This window comes from Aethalodelphis obliquidens, unplaced genomic scaffold (assembly GCF_003676395.1).
Source record: "Aethalodelphis obliquidens isolate GAN/ISIS:26980383/991018 unplaced genomic scaffold, ASM367639v1 scaffold43, whole genome shotgun sequence".
Taxonomy (NCBI): domain Eukaryota; kingdom Metazoa; phylum Chordata; class Mammalia; order Artiodactyla; family Delphinidae; genus Aethalodelphis; species Aethalodelphis obliquidens.
This window is the reverse complement of record NW_020837987.1, coordinates 13,291,152-13,307,220: the sequence shown is the minus strand read 5'-3', so window position 1 is coordinate 13,307,220 and position 16,069 is coordinate 13,291,152. Positions and strand designations below refer to the sequence as shown.

General features: G+C 50.0%; 1 protein-coding gene and 1 long non-coding RNA gene across 7 annotated transcripts; both read right to left on the bottom strand.

The window, feature by feature from the left end:
* Positions 1-67: 67 nt before the first annotated feature.
* On the bottom strand, positions 68-3,193 carry LOC113606106 (uncharacterized). The gene is made up of 2 exons (XR_003427448.1): positions 625-3,193; positions 68-527 (listed from the first exon to the last, which is right to left on the bottom strand). It is a non-coding gene; the product is annotated as an uncharacterized LOC113606106 (long non-coding RNA).
* A 2,237-nt stretch (positions 3,194-5,430) lies between these two features.
* Positions 5,431-14,202, bottom strand: LOC113606102 (zinc finger protein 358-like). 6 transcript variants are annotated; one of them, XM_027080032.1, is made up of 4 exons: positions 13,960-14,049; positions 11,632-11,830; positions 8,845-8,956; positions 5,431-7,372 (listed from the first exon to the last, which is right to left on the bottom strand). In XM_027080032.1, exons 2-4 carry the CDS (start codon positions 11,658-11,660, stop codon positions 6,992-6,994), a joined length of 522 nt encoding a protein of 173 aa, XP_026935833.1. In that variant the 5' UTR covers positions 11,661-11,830; positions 13,960-14,049; the 3' UTR covers positions 5,431-6,991. The 6 variants fall into 6 exon arrangements, with proteins under 6 accessions (XP_026935833.1, XP_026935831.1, XP_026935832.1 ...); XM_027080030.1 differs by having other exon boundaries at positions 13,903-14,019; XM_027080031.1 differs by lacking the exon at positions 13,960-14,049 and adding an exon at positions 13,312-13,466.
* Between the last annotated feature and the right edge of the window lie 1,867 nt (positions 14,203-16,069).

Here is a 16,069-nt window from a genome sequence, read left to right as displayed (position 1 = left end):
GAAACTGTATCAGTCAGGATAGGCTGGGTTATGCTGCAGTAAGAAGCAACCCCAGAATCTCAGTGTGTACGTTTAAAATTTTTTAATTTATATTTTGGAATTCTTCATATCTCAAGAGAGGGGACTGAAAGCAGCATGTCAACCTTGCTACCTCAACATTGCACAGGAAAGAAAAAAACTCCAAATTGCCCACCACGTCGTTGATTAATTAGCTTTTATCAAGACATACAAACAATATAAATAGTAACAACAGAAAGAAAGTATTAAAGAAAAATAAGGGACCTAGAACTCATTTTGTTCTCACAAATGCAGTTCAACACACAGGCTTTATAAGAATGCTTTAAGAACACAAAACCATCTTCAAAATTGGACTCAAAAAATGGGACAAAATTGGAGGTGACTCTCGCCTGTGTGTTGTCGGGGCTGCGAGCAGGGGTCGCCACCTTCTACTCTCAGCCATCCCGGAAGTTGTCATCGGTGGGCCTGGCACCGTTTGCTAATTTAGTACAAACGTGGGCTCACTAGTTCTGTTTGTAAGATAATTAATCCATCAGAGTCATGGGATTTAGTTTCCCATCGTGAGGGAAAGGGCTATCGATCTTGTGATCTAATGAGAAAGCTTACCTGTATTTATTCAGTTTACAGGCAGGATGTTAAAAGCAGGGCCGCAAATGATCAAGACAACCCGGCAGGGTGAAAGCCTTCTTCTGGAGGGAATAGTCACTGGACCTGACCACAACTCCTACAGTTTGGGGCATGGTAGAAAACATTTTTGTTGAAATCACTTCTGAGAAATATTCGTAAGGAACAGGAGATGTTGGAGTCAATTATTAATTTTCGAAGTCTCTCTAGTGCACAGTACAAAGTTAATAATTTTGTAAAAGTTCTCCCCTTCACACCGTATCAAATCAGATCCTTTGAATTAATGATACGATGCAGAATCCCATCTCTTCCCTAACAGTTGCAGGGGAGGGGGACTCTCCATCTCTTTTCCCGTTGATTTGACAAACATTTATTGAGTACTTACTATGTGCCATACAGGGTACTAGGCTCTGGGGATATAACAGTGAACAAGAAATTTAAAAACGGGTATTTCAGGAAGGCGATGGAAATGGCAACTCCCTAGGATGGGACTTCTGGAAGTTAGGCTGTCATTCTCACTTTCTCCTTTGGGACCTGGGAAGTCTCATCTTGGCGGGGGGCAGAGTCATGACGACCGGCCCTGTTTGCCATCCCAGAGGGACTTCCTCTTTCTCTCCTAAGACAGGACAATGAGTACAGAGAACACAGACCCTCAGGTCTCCCCTCCCAAAGTGGTCTCAAACCCCTATAGCAGGAGGCGTTCAGCCTTAAACACCCCACCCCGAGTCTCAGCCACCTCAAGGGTCCTAGAGCTACACTGGGCAGAGCCTCCCCTGGTCCAGGGGCTGGGCTCACCATCTATGGATGGTCAACCTTGTGGCAACAAGCTCAGAAGAGAACTGAAGTCACTTAAAGAAAAGCCGGAGAATCAAACCCAGAATCCTCTTGGTTCCCAAGTAAGACAGCACTACCCTCGGGGTCACAGTCACATCCCCTGTGGCTCAGGGTGGAGAGAGAGATGGAGGACGCAGGCTTGCTGGGCCAAGGCTGTAGCTAGGAGACAAAAAGTGTGGGCTGCTGATACCTGCTTTCAAGTGGGGGCGATTTTTGTGGCGGTGACAGTGGTGATGTTGGTGATGGCCGTAGTGGGGATGGCGATGATGATGGTGAATGAAGGTGGTGACAGTGATGATGATCACGATGTGATGCTGACGGTGACAGAGAAGGGGATGTGACGGTTATGATGACGACCGTGGTGACGATGGTGATGGTGGTGATGGTAACAGTGGTGTTGGCAATGATGCTGCGAGTGCCACCTCAATGTAGGTTCTTTATTGCTGTCTCAGATTCATTTTGTAACATAAGAAGACTTGCATTTTTTAAGCCTGAGCTCGGGAATGTCATTCATTTACATTATACAGTAATAAGAAAACAGCAGACCAGTGCAGCTCAATCTTACTGGCAAAATGGAGAAAGGACTAAATTAAATTGTACTCAATAGCAGTGAAATTTGGAGCATTTAGTGATTTCTGTGCTTTAGGACTGAGGCAGAAACTGGCACTGTCGCATACAACCTGTGTGGATTTGGACAAGTGTCTTCACCTCTCTGAGCTCCGTTCATCTTGAAGTCAGAGGGGGAGTCCCTGGAGGTGTGATCAGGGGATCTGACTAACATTTAAAAATAGGAATACAGTAGAATAAAAAACATCATGCAGTACAGGGTGGTATTTGATGAAACCATGTTAAGGTGAAATGATTTCTTACTGCGCGTCACGGCCAGAAAAGTTTGGAAGCCACTGGTAGATGGCACCCATCATCATACACTGATTTTCAGACGACCGCCCACTAATAACACCCGATATCAACTCCCTTTCAGATGTCGATTCCACTTCACCCAAAGCAAACGTTCCGGGTCTCCCAGCGGCTCTGTCTTAGCAGAACTCCCCCGCCAGGTGGCGCCCGTGCCCCGCTGTGAGCGGATTCTTCTCCGTCCTGACTCAGCCCAAGCTGGTCATTTCCTTGGGGTCCCCCCTCGCCCCGAGGATCGAGTTTACTGGGACTAAACGTCTTGACCACGAATAGAATTCCCCGAGCAGAGCACGGCAGGAGGGCGCAGGCGGTCACGAAGGGATGTGGCCATCCTAAGATATCCACTCATCCCTTCTTGATTCCACAATGTTCATTAAATGCCTGTGTGCACCAGACGAGGTGCCCCCACCCAGAGCTCACATCCTGATGGGGGAGGACGGACAAGATCCCAAATTCAAGACCCCACCAGTATAGGGAAGCCTACCCACCTAGTCCGGTGCAGGACGGCACGAGGTAGAATCTCGCCCGCCCCCAGCCGGCTGTGACCTTGGGCAGCTTGCTTAGCCTCCCTGTGCCTCAGTTTCCCCTGCTACAAAACGGGACTAATAGCACCCACTTCATAGGGTTGTCGTGAGCATTAAATGAGTTAATAATTGTAAAGTACTTAGAAGGGGCCTCTGTCTGTTAAACCCAGTGTTTAAAATTCTCATTTGACAGGGCTTCTTCCCTGGTGGCGCAGTGGTTGAGAGTCCGCCTGCCGATGCAGGCGACGCGGGTTCGTGCCCCGGTCCGGGAAGATCCCACATGTCGTGGAGCGGCTGGGCCCGTGATCCATGGCCGCTGAACCTGCGCGTCCGGAGCCCGTGCTCCGCAACGGGAGAGGCCACAACAGTGAGAGGCCTGCGTACCGCAAAAAAAAAAAAAAGAAAAAAAAAAGAAAACTTAAAACAAACCAACAAACAAATATTTAATGAACTTTGACAAATGGCACTCTTCCAGGACAGGTAAACTACTTATTTTGTTAGACTTCCTAAGGATTCTTTGATCTATGAAAAACACCTCTCTGAAGAAAATACTATTCACGACAAAGAAGGGACTGGCCAAAGGTTAGGTCACTAGTCTATCCAGTGGGCTAGCACAAGTCCATTGCATTTCCTTCTTCTGATTGAGATGTAGCAGCCATACATTAAATTGTACCAAGTGTATGTGAATAGCTGGATTAATTTTATGTATGCATATTAATTTCTAAAATATCAGAGGAAATCATACAACTCAATAGCAAAAGAAAGAAAGAAAAAATGGATTTAAAAAGGGCAAAGAACCTAAATAGGCATTTTTTTCCAAAGAAGATACACAAATGGCCAACAGGTATATGAAAACATTCTCAACATCACTAATTATCAGGGAAATGCAAATCAAAACCAGGTATGGAAAAAAGGGACCTTTGTGCACGATTAGTGGAAACGCAAATTGGGACAGTCATTTTGGAAAACAGTATGGAAGGTTCTCAGAAAACTAAAAACAGAACTATTGTTCTGTAACATCTTATGGAAAAACCCAAATGAACCTTTTGGCCAACCCAATACCATATGATCCAGCAATCCCACCTCTGGGTATTTCTCCAAAGGAATTAAAATCAGAATCTTGAAGAGATACTTGCTCTCCCATGTACACTGCAGCATTATTCACAATAGCCGAGACATGGAAACAAACCTGAATGTCCTCTGGCTTCTTTAAAAATTTAGTCCTTGCTTTGATTTTCAACAGTTTGACCATGATGTGCCCAGGTGTGGTTTTCTTTGTGTATTTCCAGTTTGGATTTTGCTGAGTTTCTTGAATCTTTGAGTTAATGTCTTTCATCAGTTTTGGACAATTCTTAGCCATTATTACTTCAAATTTTGCTTCTCCCTCAATGTGTTTCTCCTCTCATTTTGGTACTTAAGTTATATGTATGTATGGCTTATATTCATATATATATATGTTCCTTATATCTTTTATCATTTATTCTCTTCTGTGTGTTTTTTTGTTTTGTTTTGTTTTTCAATTGCTCTCCATGCTTCCATTTGGCAATTTCCTATTGACCTGTCATTGTATTCATGAGTCCCATCTTATCATCTTATTCAGGACCCAGTATACAATTAAACCTATTCAATTAACTTTAGTTTCAGATTTTGCATTTGCCCAAAATCTTGATTTGATTCTTGTCTAGATTCCAATTCTCTGTTGAAATGTGCCCTTATTTCATCTGCTTTTTGATCTTCCCTATTTTCTTTAGCAGCTTAGCCACAGTTAATTTGAAGTGTTCCCTGCTCATTCCAATCTGGGTAATATATTGATCTCTTTCCATCATCAGTTTTTTTTTTTCTAATTATTTATCAAATTTTCTGCTTCTACCCCTGCTGATGAAGTTTTAGTTTTAAGTCTGACGTTATAGATAAAATGACTGTAAATGTACCACATGATATCTTCCCCCAGAACAGGTTTCTGCTTTTTTATTTATTTATTTATTTATCTAACTATCTATCTATCTATTTATTTATTTTTGGCTGCATTGGGTCTTTGTTGTGGTGCGCGGGCTTCTCATTGCGGTGGCTTCTCCTGTTGTAGACCACAGGCTCTGGGCGCGTGGGCTTCAGTAGTTGTGGCTTGCAGGATCTATAGCGCAGGCTCAGTAGTTGCAGAGGATGGGCTTAGTTGCTCCACGGCATGTAGGATCTTCCCAGACCAGGGCTCGAACCCATGTCCCCTGCATTGGCAGGTGGATTCTTAACCACTGCACCACCAGGGAAATCCTCACTTATGAATTTAGATGCTTAAATAAAATATTGGTGAAGAGAAATCATTAAAACAGAGGATACTATAAGCAGGTGAGATTTATTCTAGGAATATAAGGATATCTCTGCTCTTCTTAATGTACTATAGTTTATCATATTATTAGGTCAAATGAGAAAAATCAGAATCATCTTAATAGATGCCAATAAGACATTTGATAAAATTTAAAATGCAAGCCTGTCAAAGGCACAGCTGCATATTAGGGCGGGGAGGACTAAGACCTTTAAGGACTTGACCTTAAACTGTGCTGCCACAAGGATAGGACCCACCTTATGATGCCTCCCAGGCAAATCCCTAGCTCCTCCCCCAATGCTATTAAGCGTTTACATAAATTCCCGGGGGGGGGGGGACCTCTAGCACGTTATGGAGGTGAAGCTGGGGACTTGAAAGAAACAGCATTCAGAAGGTGAGAATCCATGGAGCTGAGGCCAGACCAAGAGGTGGGAGAGGGAGAGTTGAAGGTGTTCTGGAAATGTCCCAAATCACCAAGATCACAGCCCCAGTGACCGCGACATACTTCCTTGGGCTGAACTTTGTCCGTAAGTTCAGCTTTCTCTTCAGAGAACACATCTGTGAAGGGCTGAGAGTAGGGTATGGGTGGGTGGGAGGCAATACTGATGTTCTGAAAAATCCCACAAACCACCCAGGGGACATCTTTAGCACCCAGGGGACACCTTCAGTACCCAGGGGACCTCTTCAGCACCCAAGGGACATCTTTGGAATCAGCTGCATGATACCTGGGCTATTACTGGCTTAAAAAAATACTGTCTGCAGAGCTGATCTCAGAGCTGGGATGGGACGACTCAGATATTCTGGATGCCACTGTGGCCACCATCCCAGAAGCTATCTTATCACACTTCCAGCCACCTGCAAGGCAAGGTCTATGAGAGTGGACGTCCGTCCAAAGGTAGGGCTCATGGAGCTGATGCTAGGGTCGAAGGGAACACTGTGGATGCTGTGGAAAGGCCTCCAACCATTACAAGTTGATCTGACAGATGGGGACCAAGAAGCAGCCAACAGAGATGGGACGCCCACCTGAAGTGCAGGTCACGCCCATGTCTGGCAAAATGATTGTTCCTAAAACGCCATACACCACCAACTAGAAGATCTCAGCACCAATGGTTTTGCTGTGCTATGCCTGTAAGGACATAACCCAGGGTGTCCACAGTGAACAGTTATCCATCCATCTGTGAACTTCTTTAAATTTGACAAGAGTCACCAGCAAGGCCTTAGTACCAAAGGTCTACGTACAGGTGGTGGAGGAGGACCCAGAAGCGCTCACATTCAAGAAAGGCTCCTACAGCTCCTACCTGCATTTGTGGCTACCCTCATATTCTTTATGCCACAAGCCACCAATGGGACATCCTCACCACCAGATGACCTCATTACCACATTGACATTTTAGTAAATGAGGAACACTGACACAGCTACAGGGCCACCTAACAGGTTATACATGGTAGCAGCTCTGATTTGATTAAAGTTATTACCATGTACATTTATACCACATAACCAGTGTGCTCGGTTGGGTATGTGCACTTGCTACCCTGGAATGAGATTTATAAACTTTCGTCTTGGCTTTGCAGGGGGAAAAAAAAAAAAAAGGTTTTGTTAAAGGCCCTCTGCAAAGTCCTTCTCAAGAATATTAAGTATAGTAAGTGGCTTACATGGGCATCAGTGGCAATTCTTCAAATGTCACAGCCACTACCGGGCACCCTTCATGCCTTCATACCTTAGACCTGTGCTGTCCAGGATGGCAGCAGCTAGCCACCTAGCTAGGGTAGGGCCGCTCGACCGAATGCACGCGGAGGTGAGAGGCCAGCGCGTTGGACTGCTTGAAGGCCTTGGTGCACAGCGGGCAGACGAAGGGCCGATCGCCCATATGCACGCGCTCGTGCACCCGCAGCCTGTGGCGGTGGGTGAAGTGCTTGCTGCACACCCTGCAGGAGCGCGGCTTGTTCTCACAGTGCTGCCGCCGGTGCAGAAGCAGGGTCGGCCCGGCCGCGAAGGCCTTGCTGCAGTCCCAGCAGGGGAAGGGCCGCGAAGGGGCGTGCAGAGGCTCGTGGCGGTGCAGCTTGTAGGGGGTCTTGAAGCGCTTCGGGAAGGACGGGCAGGGGAAGGGGCGCTCGCCCATGTGGAGGCGGCGGTGCTCCTGGGGAAGAGGACAGCACCGGGAGTGAGGAACAGTGGCTCACCTCTGCAGGACATGCCTCTCCAGGTAGATTCACCCCTACTCCTTGCAGGTCTCTGAGAAAGAGACCAAATGAAGATACACATACCAATTGTCTAAAATTTTTAAAATTACAAACCAAACTATTAAATAAAATACGTTCTTCCTCCCCCCTCTGACAAATAGACCTTCACAATGACCCGGAAGGCCAGGTTCAAATTTATATTCCTTGGAATCCTCAGAGTTCCACACTAGAACTTGGTGGTTCAGGAGAGCTGGCGGGGGTTTCCCAGGCCTCGGAGGATATCGCACCCACAGAAGGACAGCCCAGTCCAAGCCTCCCTTCCACCCGTCCAGCCTAGAGGTTGTGCACACAGGTGGGACAAAGTGCACCCTGGGGATGGTGGATCCAGAGAGCCCTGGAAGCGGCCTTTGGGCCCCTTGGGTAGGGAATCCCAGGCTCTCTTGTCCCCTTGGCCACACAAGAAGGGGCAGCAGGAGAGGGTCACGGCAGCATCCAGTAACAGGAGAGATCCAGGGTAGCTCTGAGAGCTGGGCTGCCTCCAGGCTAACTCCCAGCCTCTCCTTTCCTCCCATCATGGCCCTCAACACACCTCCCGCCTCCCCACCCCTCCCCAGCCATGGAAGCCTCCCTTTCCATTACCTTCTCCTCCAAATCTGACCCCTATCTCCTTCTTACCTTCCTCGAAAACCCATCCCCAATTTCCTATCATCTCATGATCATCCCAGCTGCTACCTCCCTGAGTGCCAAGACCACTTTCTCTAAGCCTCTCCCCTCACATCTTTCCTGGGATTCTTCTACCTTCTAGCTCACCTCCACATACATTGAACCCCTCCCCGCCTCGGCCTCCTGGTCACCCCGCCCACTTTCCCTTCAGGCCCAGCTCTGCTCTCCCTCTTCCGGTGGGCTCTGCCTCTCCCCACCGGCTCCCGCTCACCCCCAGTCCAAGGCCCTGCTCAACCTGGTCCCAGAAACCTCCACCCCTCCCTTCATACCTGGCCGTACCTTAGGTCCATTGCCTTGCCCTGCCTTTTCCCCGCAGGCCCCGCCCCTCGCAACAGGCCCCGCCCACCTCGGGTCCACCGCTCTCCCCTGCCCCTTTCGCGTACCCCAGCCTCTCGTCGGCTCCGCCCCCCTCTCCGCACCTACAGGTTGCTGGCTCGCTTGAAGCGCTTGCCGCAGGCATCGCAACCGTGCGGCCGCTCGTCGCTGTGCACCGGCCGGTGGCCCTTGCAGTCCGAGTGGCGTTTGAAGGCGGCCGCACACAGGCCGCAGCGAAAGGGCCGCGCCGCCGTGTGCACCACCTCGTGGCTCAGCAGCTCCCACGCGCGCTTGAAGGCCCTCCCGCAGGCTGCGCAGCTGAACTGCCTGGGCCGCGCCAGCCCCTCCCGGCCCTCGGAGCCGCTGCGAAGCGAGCCTGGCTCCTCCTTACCTGAGCGCTCCTCCGCAGAAACGTCGGGAACCAGGCGCGCAGTCGAGTACGTCCCGTGCTCGTCGATGAGCTGCACCAGGGCCGGAGCCTCCGCCTCGTCTCCTCCGGGCGCCTGGAAGAGAAGAATGGGCTTAGTCCTCGGGTCATACCCCCATCCCACCCCTGCCCAGACATGACTGTGGATTTGGGGCTGCAGCCGCCTCATCTGTAAAATGGGCAGATAACGGGACCGCCCTCCTGGAGCGGCAATGCGGATTAGATGGGTTAAGATTGAAATTCTACCCCCCCCCCCCCCCCCCCGTCCCGTCCCTCCTGACGCCTTCATTTCAGGAAAAGGCAGCTCCTTCTTTCCTTCCAAGTGCTCGGGGCAAAAACCTGACACCCCTTTTTCACACACCTTCATCTAATCTCTCATCAAGCCTGTTGGCTCTAACTTGAAAATACAGGCAGAATCGGGCCACTTCGCAGCATCTCCACAGCCAGCACCCTCCTGTGAGCTAAAATCATCTCTCTCCCGGGCTATTGCTGTGGTCTCTTCTCTGGGTTCCCTGCCTCAGCCGTCCACCCCTCAGGTCTGTTCCCCACGCAGCCGCCAGAAGGCGCCGGTTAACACCTAAGTCAGCTCAGAGGCCTCCCCTGGTTCCCCTCTAACTCAGGGAAAAGCCCAAGTCCTCACGACCCAGGAGGCCCTGCATGACCCGCCTGTGTCCCCTCCTTGACCTCATCTCTTGCCTTCTCCTCTGGCTCACTAGGCTCTGGCCACACTCAAGGCCTCCTCAACGGACTTGGTGCCTGGAACCCTCTTCCCCTCCACAGACGCACAGTTCCTCCCTCACCTCGGTCAGGTCTTTGGTCCAATGTCACTTTTCCCTGAGGCCTCTCCTTACCACTCTATCTGAAATCGAAACTCATGCTACCCCTCCGATTCTTCCTACCTGCTTCCTGGCTTTACTTTTCTCCATAGCACTTATCTTTGGATGCGAGCCTGGCACTGCCTGTGTCCATCTTTTGCACCCTGTGGGAAGAGTCAACCTGGCAATGAAATATCCATAGAGGAAAACGGTCCCAAGAAAAGAGAGAGACAGCTTCCTAGATCTAGACAGCACCTAGATCTAGCTTCACCTGAAGCATCCTTTCCTCCACTCTTTGGTTAGGTGAGGCAATATATTACCTTTCGTTGCTTAAGCAAGTTTGAGCTGGGGTTTTCTGTCATATGGTAGGCTGAATAATGGCCTCTAAATATATCCTGGTCCTAAATATCTAGAACTTGTGAATGTTGCCTTAAATGGTAATAGGGACTTTGCAGATGTGATTAAATTAGGATCTTCAGATGGGGAGATTATCCTGGATTATCTGGGTGACTGTGAATGTAATCATAAGTGTCCTTATAAGAGGGAGGCAAAGGGAGATTTGATGCAGAAGAAGAAGGTGATGTGACTACTGAACCAAAATACTAAGCTGCTGGCTGTGAAGATGGAAGAAGGGATCAGGAGCTAAGGAATGCAGCTCTAGAAGATAGAAAAGGCAAGGAAATGGCTTCTCCTCTAACGTCTCCGAGGGAGCACAGCCCTGCTGACACCTCGATTGTGGCTCAGTGAAATTCATTTTGAACTTCTGATCTCCAGACTGTAAGTGAATAAATGTGTGTAGTTTTAAGTCACCAAATTTGTGGTAATTGGTTTCATGGGAAACCAATACATGCCATTGGCAGCCAAGACCCCACAGAGGGGACACAGCTAAAAAAAAAACCACCTTTTATTTGGCGTTTATGCAGCGCCTTCTGGATACTAGGCACCAGACTGAGTGCTCACAATAACCCAGTCTTCTGCAGGGAGACTGAAGCTCAGAGAAGGTGAGTCACTTGCCCGAGGTCACAGAGCTTGGGAGTGGAAGAGTCAAGATTTGAATCTGGAAAGTAACACTAAAGCAGCCCTCACAAACCCATACTCATCTGTGAATTTGGGGATGGTGTTAGAGATAACCTTATTAGCTAATATTTATTTGATACTTAGAGGGTGTAGGCACTGTTCTGAGCAATTTGTGTGTATTAACTCCCTGAACTCACTCTATGAGGTGAGGACTCTTATAATCCCCATCTGACAGATGACAAAACTGAGGCTCAGAAATTAAGAAATATCCGGATCAGATCATAGAGCTGGTAAGAGGCAGAGGTGGGATTTGAACCCACAATATCATACCCTTGTAATAATGAACCTTCATTTGATAGATGGGGACCCATGCATTGGCAGGCGGATTCTTAACCACTGCGCCACCAGGGAAGCCCTAGAGTTAGGGTTTTTTATGAAGACTAGCTTAAAGGCAAACGTTTCATGAAAGCCTGAGAAGTAAAGGAGGGAAAGGGATAGGAAATGCCTGGGGTGGGATGGGAATGCCACGTTAAAGGGGATGGCCTGGGGAGGCCCGCTGAGAAGGTGACACTGAAGCAAAGACCTGAAAGAGGTACACGGAGGAGGGAGGCCTCATTTTCTCCAATGGCTCTCAAGTTTGAGATCCAGCACAATCATACATCCATCACTGTTCTAGGTACAGAAATAATGAATACATTCATTGTGCAACTGCTGTGAATCGGACACCATCTCCTGGCATCCCCACAACAGGGAAGGTTTCATTCTCACAGAAGCAGAAACTAAGGCTCAGAGCAGCGTGTCCATGGGCCAAGACACAAAGCCAGGAAGCGATAGATCTGGGAATCAAATTCACAGCTGCCTAAATCTCTATTCCTGCTGAGACCTGACTCCTGGGGTGGGTGGGCGTCGGGGGGCTCACCTCTTCTTCTGGGACCTCAGGCTCCTCATGGTGTATCCTCAGTTGAGATGGACTGAATCCCAGAAAGTCTGGGGGGTCTCCAGGACCCGCTTCTCCACCTCCCGCCTTCATGGGGTGCGGTCTGTCCCAGACCCAGTCCCTGGCTCTGGAGGCTGAAGTGAGGGTGAGGTGGGGCTGCCGTCGGTCAGCTCCAAGGGGGCTGAGGAAGAGAGAAGAGAGGTGACAGTGAGGGTTTTCTCTAAGCTGCTGGAGTTGGGAGAGGGGTCTCCTCCAAAGTTTCATCTGCCCTGGGGGCCCAGGGAGGCCCTCTCTCTCCAAGACCCTCCTTGGAGGGACGGCAGATATTCCCATAGCCTCCACCAACAGCTACACACTGTACTCTCCAACCCCATAGCCCTGAAACCAGCTCATGCGTGTCCTCACCCAGCCTCCTCCAGGCCTCCTTGCCTCCAGTCTCCCCTCTCCAGTCCATCCCCCACGTGGCCCTAGAGGAGTCTTTCTGGCTTCCAGAGCTGCTCTTGCCTCTTCCCTGCTCACTTTCCTCCCATGGCTCCCCAGAACCCCCAGTAGAAAAATGAGCCCTTCGGGACTTCCCCGGTGGTCCAGTGGTAAGGAATCCACCTTACAAAGCAGGGGACGCCTGGTTCGATCCCTGGTCGGGGAACTGAGATCCCACATGCCGCGGGGCAACTAAGCCCACGTGCCTCAACTAGAGAAGAGAAAACCCGCATGCCACAACTACAGAGAAGCCCGTGCACCACAGCGAAGAGCCCAGGCGCTGCAACTAAGACCAGATGCAGCCAAAAATAAATAAATCTTTAAAAAAGAAAAAAAAAAATTGAGCCCCTCAACCTGGCATTCAAGGCCCTTCACAATATGGCCTCTTGGACTGAACCTTTGTCTTCCTCACTTCACTTCCCTCTCCCCAGCTAGCCCAATGAGCCTCACAGTACCCAGGGCCAACCACAGCTGACAGCATCGGAACCTCACTCCCAAGCCCCCTGGATGACCTGCAGACCCCTCACACTCATGACATCTGTGCAGACCTCAGAGTCCTCCTCCAAGCACGCCCCTCCTCCTGCGGTCCCCATCTGTGCCCATCACTGTCCCAGCAGCCTCACTGCCACCCAGTCGCTGGGTCAGGTTCCCAGGGAGTTCTCATCCCTCCGTCCTCCTCCTTCCTACCCCCTCCCTGGTCTGTCAGTCTCCCAACCTTCCCACGTTTTCTGTCTTTTACTCTCCCCTCTGTCCCCATGGCCCCTGCCACAGCTCAGGTCTTTTTTTGTTTGTTTGTTTTTTGGCTGTGCCACACGCATGTGGGATCTTAGTTCCCTGACCAGGGATCGAACCCTCATCCCTTGCAGTGGAAGCACGGAGTCTTAACCACTGGACCGCCAGGGAAGTCCCAGCTCAGGTCTTCTCCTCTCCTCCGGGATCATCACCCCAGCCTCCTCTCTGGCCTCTCACCTCCAACCTCCCCGATCCAGTCCGTCTCCCACACAGCCCCAGACAGGTCTTTCTACACCCACAGCTTATCTTGCTCCAGTCCTGCTCACAACCCTCCCATGGCTCCCCAGGATCGTGGGACAGCGTCAGGCCCCTCAGCCTGGCAGTCCAGTCCCCTTTGATATGTCCCCTGCGTACTCTCCAGCATCACTCTCGATGTATTTGCCCACGGACCTTACATTCCAATGGGCAGACCCTCCTTCTGCAAGTGGATCCTTAACTCTTCCATCATGGGGCGTTTGCACCTGTTGTTGGCCCACATCTCAGAGCCTCTGTCAGAATCTAACTCCTGCTTCAAGGCACAGTTCAAACCTGTAACCCTCGCACACACTCACCGTGACCCTCCGCATTCATACACGCGGGGGTCACTCCCAAGCACTGCCCAAATCTCCCCATGCAAACAATGGTCTCTCCCAACCATTCATCCCCCTCAGTCGGACACACAATGAACTCGTCATCCGAACCTCCCACCTCCCCACCCAATGAACTCGCCCATCCAGAGATCCCCGCCTCCTTTCCCTGGCAAAGGTCTTCCAGGCCCCGCCCCCTGCACACAAGGGTCTCCTGGAGGCCTCTCCACTCTTCTCCCAACTGTTTGGACCCTCTTTCCCCCCTTCCCCCCATTTTTCTCCTGACTTCCGTGACAATGATCTCACCCGCCAAATGGGCCCTTCCTCACTCAGGCCCGCTCCTCCCACCCCTCTGCTGGAAACTTGGTATGTCCTGGAGTGATAGAAGGGAACGGGAATCGGGCGAGACCATTACCCGAGTCTGTGTGTGCGGGGAGAGGCATGAAGGGAGTCCCTTCAACTAGGGACTGACCAGACCTCTGGCTCCCCCGGTGCCTTTCAGATTCGACCCGTATCTTCCCAAACTTCGCCGCCTCACCTTTCGGCCCAGGTATACTGCCGGTTCACCAAGGTCTCCATTTACTGGAGGACTCGGGGCAGCGGCGCTTCCGGCCACCTGAATGCGCATGCGTAGTGCATTTCGGGTACCGTGGCTGGTTTTTCTCAGGAGGTTGAAAAGGGGAGTCTTCACTCCCTCTGCAGCGTCACCAAATTCCCCTCAAACGTCAACCCACTGCTTCAGTTTTTCAAAAAGAAACGGGAAGGGCAGATATATAGTAACATCCAGTTACTGATGTACTTAGCATGGGCTAAGTATAAGCACATTATTTTCAGTTCTCAAAACAGCCTTGGTTAGTTACTATTATCCCCATTTTCCACATGAAGAAACTGAGGTTCAGCGAGAAGGAGCGTCAACAAATGCGTGACAGCCGTAGTGCATGGCTTCATCCAAACACTCTTTCTGCTAAAATGAGAACCACTGAAAAAGTGCAGGGGCGGAGGTTGAGCGGGAAACTACCCTCCTCTCTGCTGTGTCCTTAGGCAAGTTCCTGAACCTCTCTCATTTAATTTCCGCAGCTGGAAAACGGGCACAATGGAGTGTTTGGGGTGATCCTCTAGGTAAACCACCTGGCACAATGTTCAGGGCTAATTAAATATCACCATGGGGGGCAGGCATAGGATGTTGATGAGTGAAGAGGGCCATATGGGGAGCTATGAAGAGAGTTCTTTTTTTTTTTTTTTTTCTTTTTTTTTTTTACGGTACGCGGGCCTCTCACTGTTGTGGCCTCTCCCGTTGCGGAGCACAGGCTCCGGACGCGCAGGCTCAGCGGCCATGGATCACGGGCCCAGCCGCTACGCGTCATGTGGGATGTTCCCGGACCGGGGCACGAACCCGTGTCCCCTGCATCGGCAGGCGGACTCTCAACCACTGCGCCATCAGGGAAGCCCCAAAGAGAGTTCTTTACTACCCACACAGAGAAGAGTTACTGCTACCCGTCTCCTGCCAATTGTTGCTACAAAAACACATAGTCTGAGATGGCGTGCTTCAGCAGACTGGATTTCAAACCATTTTTTTGGAACCCAGAGTTCTTCCCAGGTGCATGAGGCCAAGTTGGGGGATGGGGTGGGGCAGGGAGGCAGGACCCTGTGTATCCCAACTCCTGCTTTAACTTCAGTAATAATTTTGATGATGACAGTCTTCCAAACACATCCCATGTGTTACCTCAGTTATTCCTCCAAGAAACTTATGAGATGGATACTACTGTTATTTACATTTTACAGATGAGGAGACTGAGGCACTGGGCGTTTAATAATTCTGCAAATAACAATGTATTCCATGGAACATCCCAAGTCCTCCTCTACCACCCCCTCATTTGTTTTCTAATGTAACCCTTGAGCCCCAGTTCCTCTTTTATCACCTAAATTCCTGGTATCTATTCCTCTTCTATGTCCCCCAGCTCCACTATGAATATGTTTCTCTAATACCCCCAATCTCCCCTGTAATATCACTGCTTCCAAATTCTGAATCGCCTCTATGCATTTCATCAACATAATTTATGGAGTGTCCCCTCTGTGCCAGGCACACTTCCGGGCCCTGGAATTTTCATGGTAAACAGCACAAGACCTCCCCCTAGTGGGGAAGATGGACAATTAAATGACAAATTATGGACAAGATAATTTTAGATCCTGATAAAGTTTCTGAAAGGGGAATGGAATAGTTGATGGTGGTGGGAATGGGGTGGTGGCTACTTTAAATAGGGCTGTCCAGGGGATCCTCTTCTGGGAGGTGACATTTAAGTCTGAAAGGTACAGAGTTGGATGGGCAATCCAGGCAGGGAACGGCAGGGGCAAAAATTGGATTAAGCTGGTCCTGTTTGGGGAACGGGGTGGAGCCCGCTGTAGGTGAGGCAGGAGGGCAAGTGATAAGAGATATGGCTGGACAGTTAGGAACCGGGAAACTCCACATTCGCCATAACATCCCAATTCACCCTATATATCAGCACTGGCCAACAGAACTTTCTCCGATGATGGAAATGTTGTAGATCTTCAGTGTCCAATACAGTGGAGCCATTGAGTATTTG

Coding starts and splice junctions, on each gene's coding strand:
- LOC113606102 (XM_027080027.1), bottom strand. CDS start 13,558: ATGGTTGGGAGAGACCATTGTTTGCATGGGGAGATTTGGGCAGTGCTT. Junction 11,831..13,472: donor TATGAATGCGGAGGGTCACG/GTGAGTGTGTGC, acceptor TCTCTTCCTCAG/CCCCCTTGGAGCTGACCGAC. Junction 8,957..11,631: donor CTGAGGTCCCAGAAGAAGAG/GTGAGCCCCCCG, acceptor CTTCTCTTCCAG/GCGCCCGGAGGAGACGAGGC.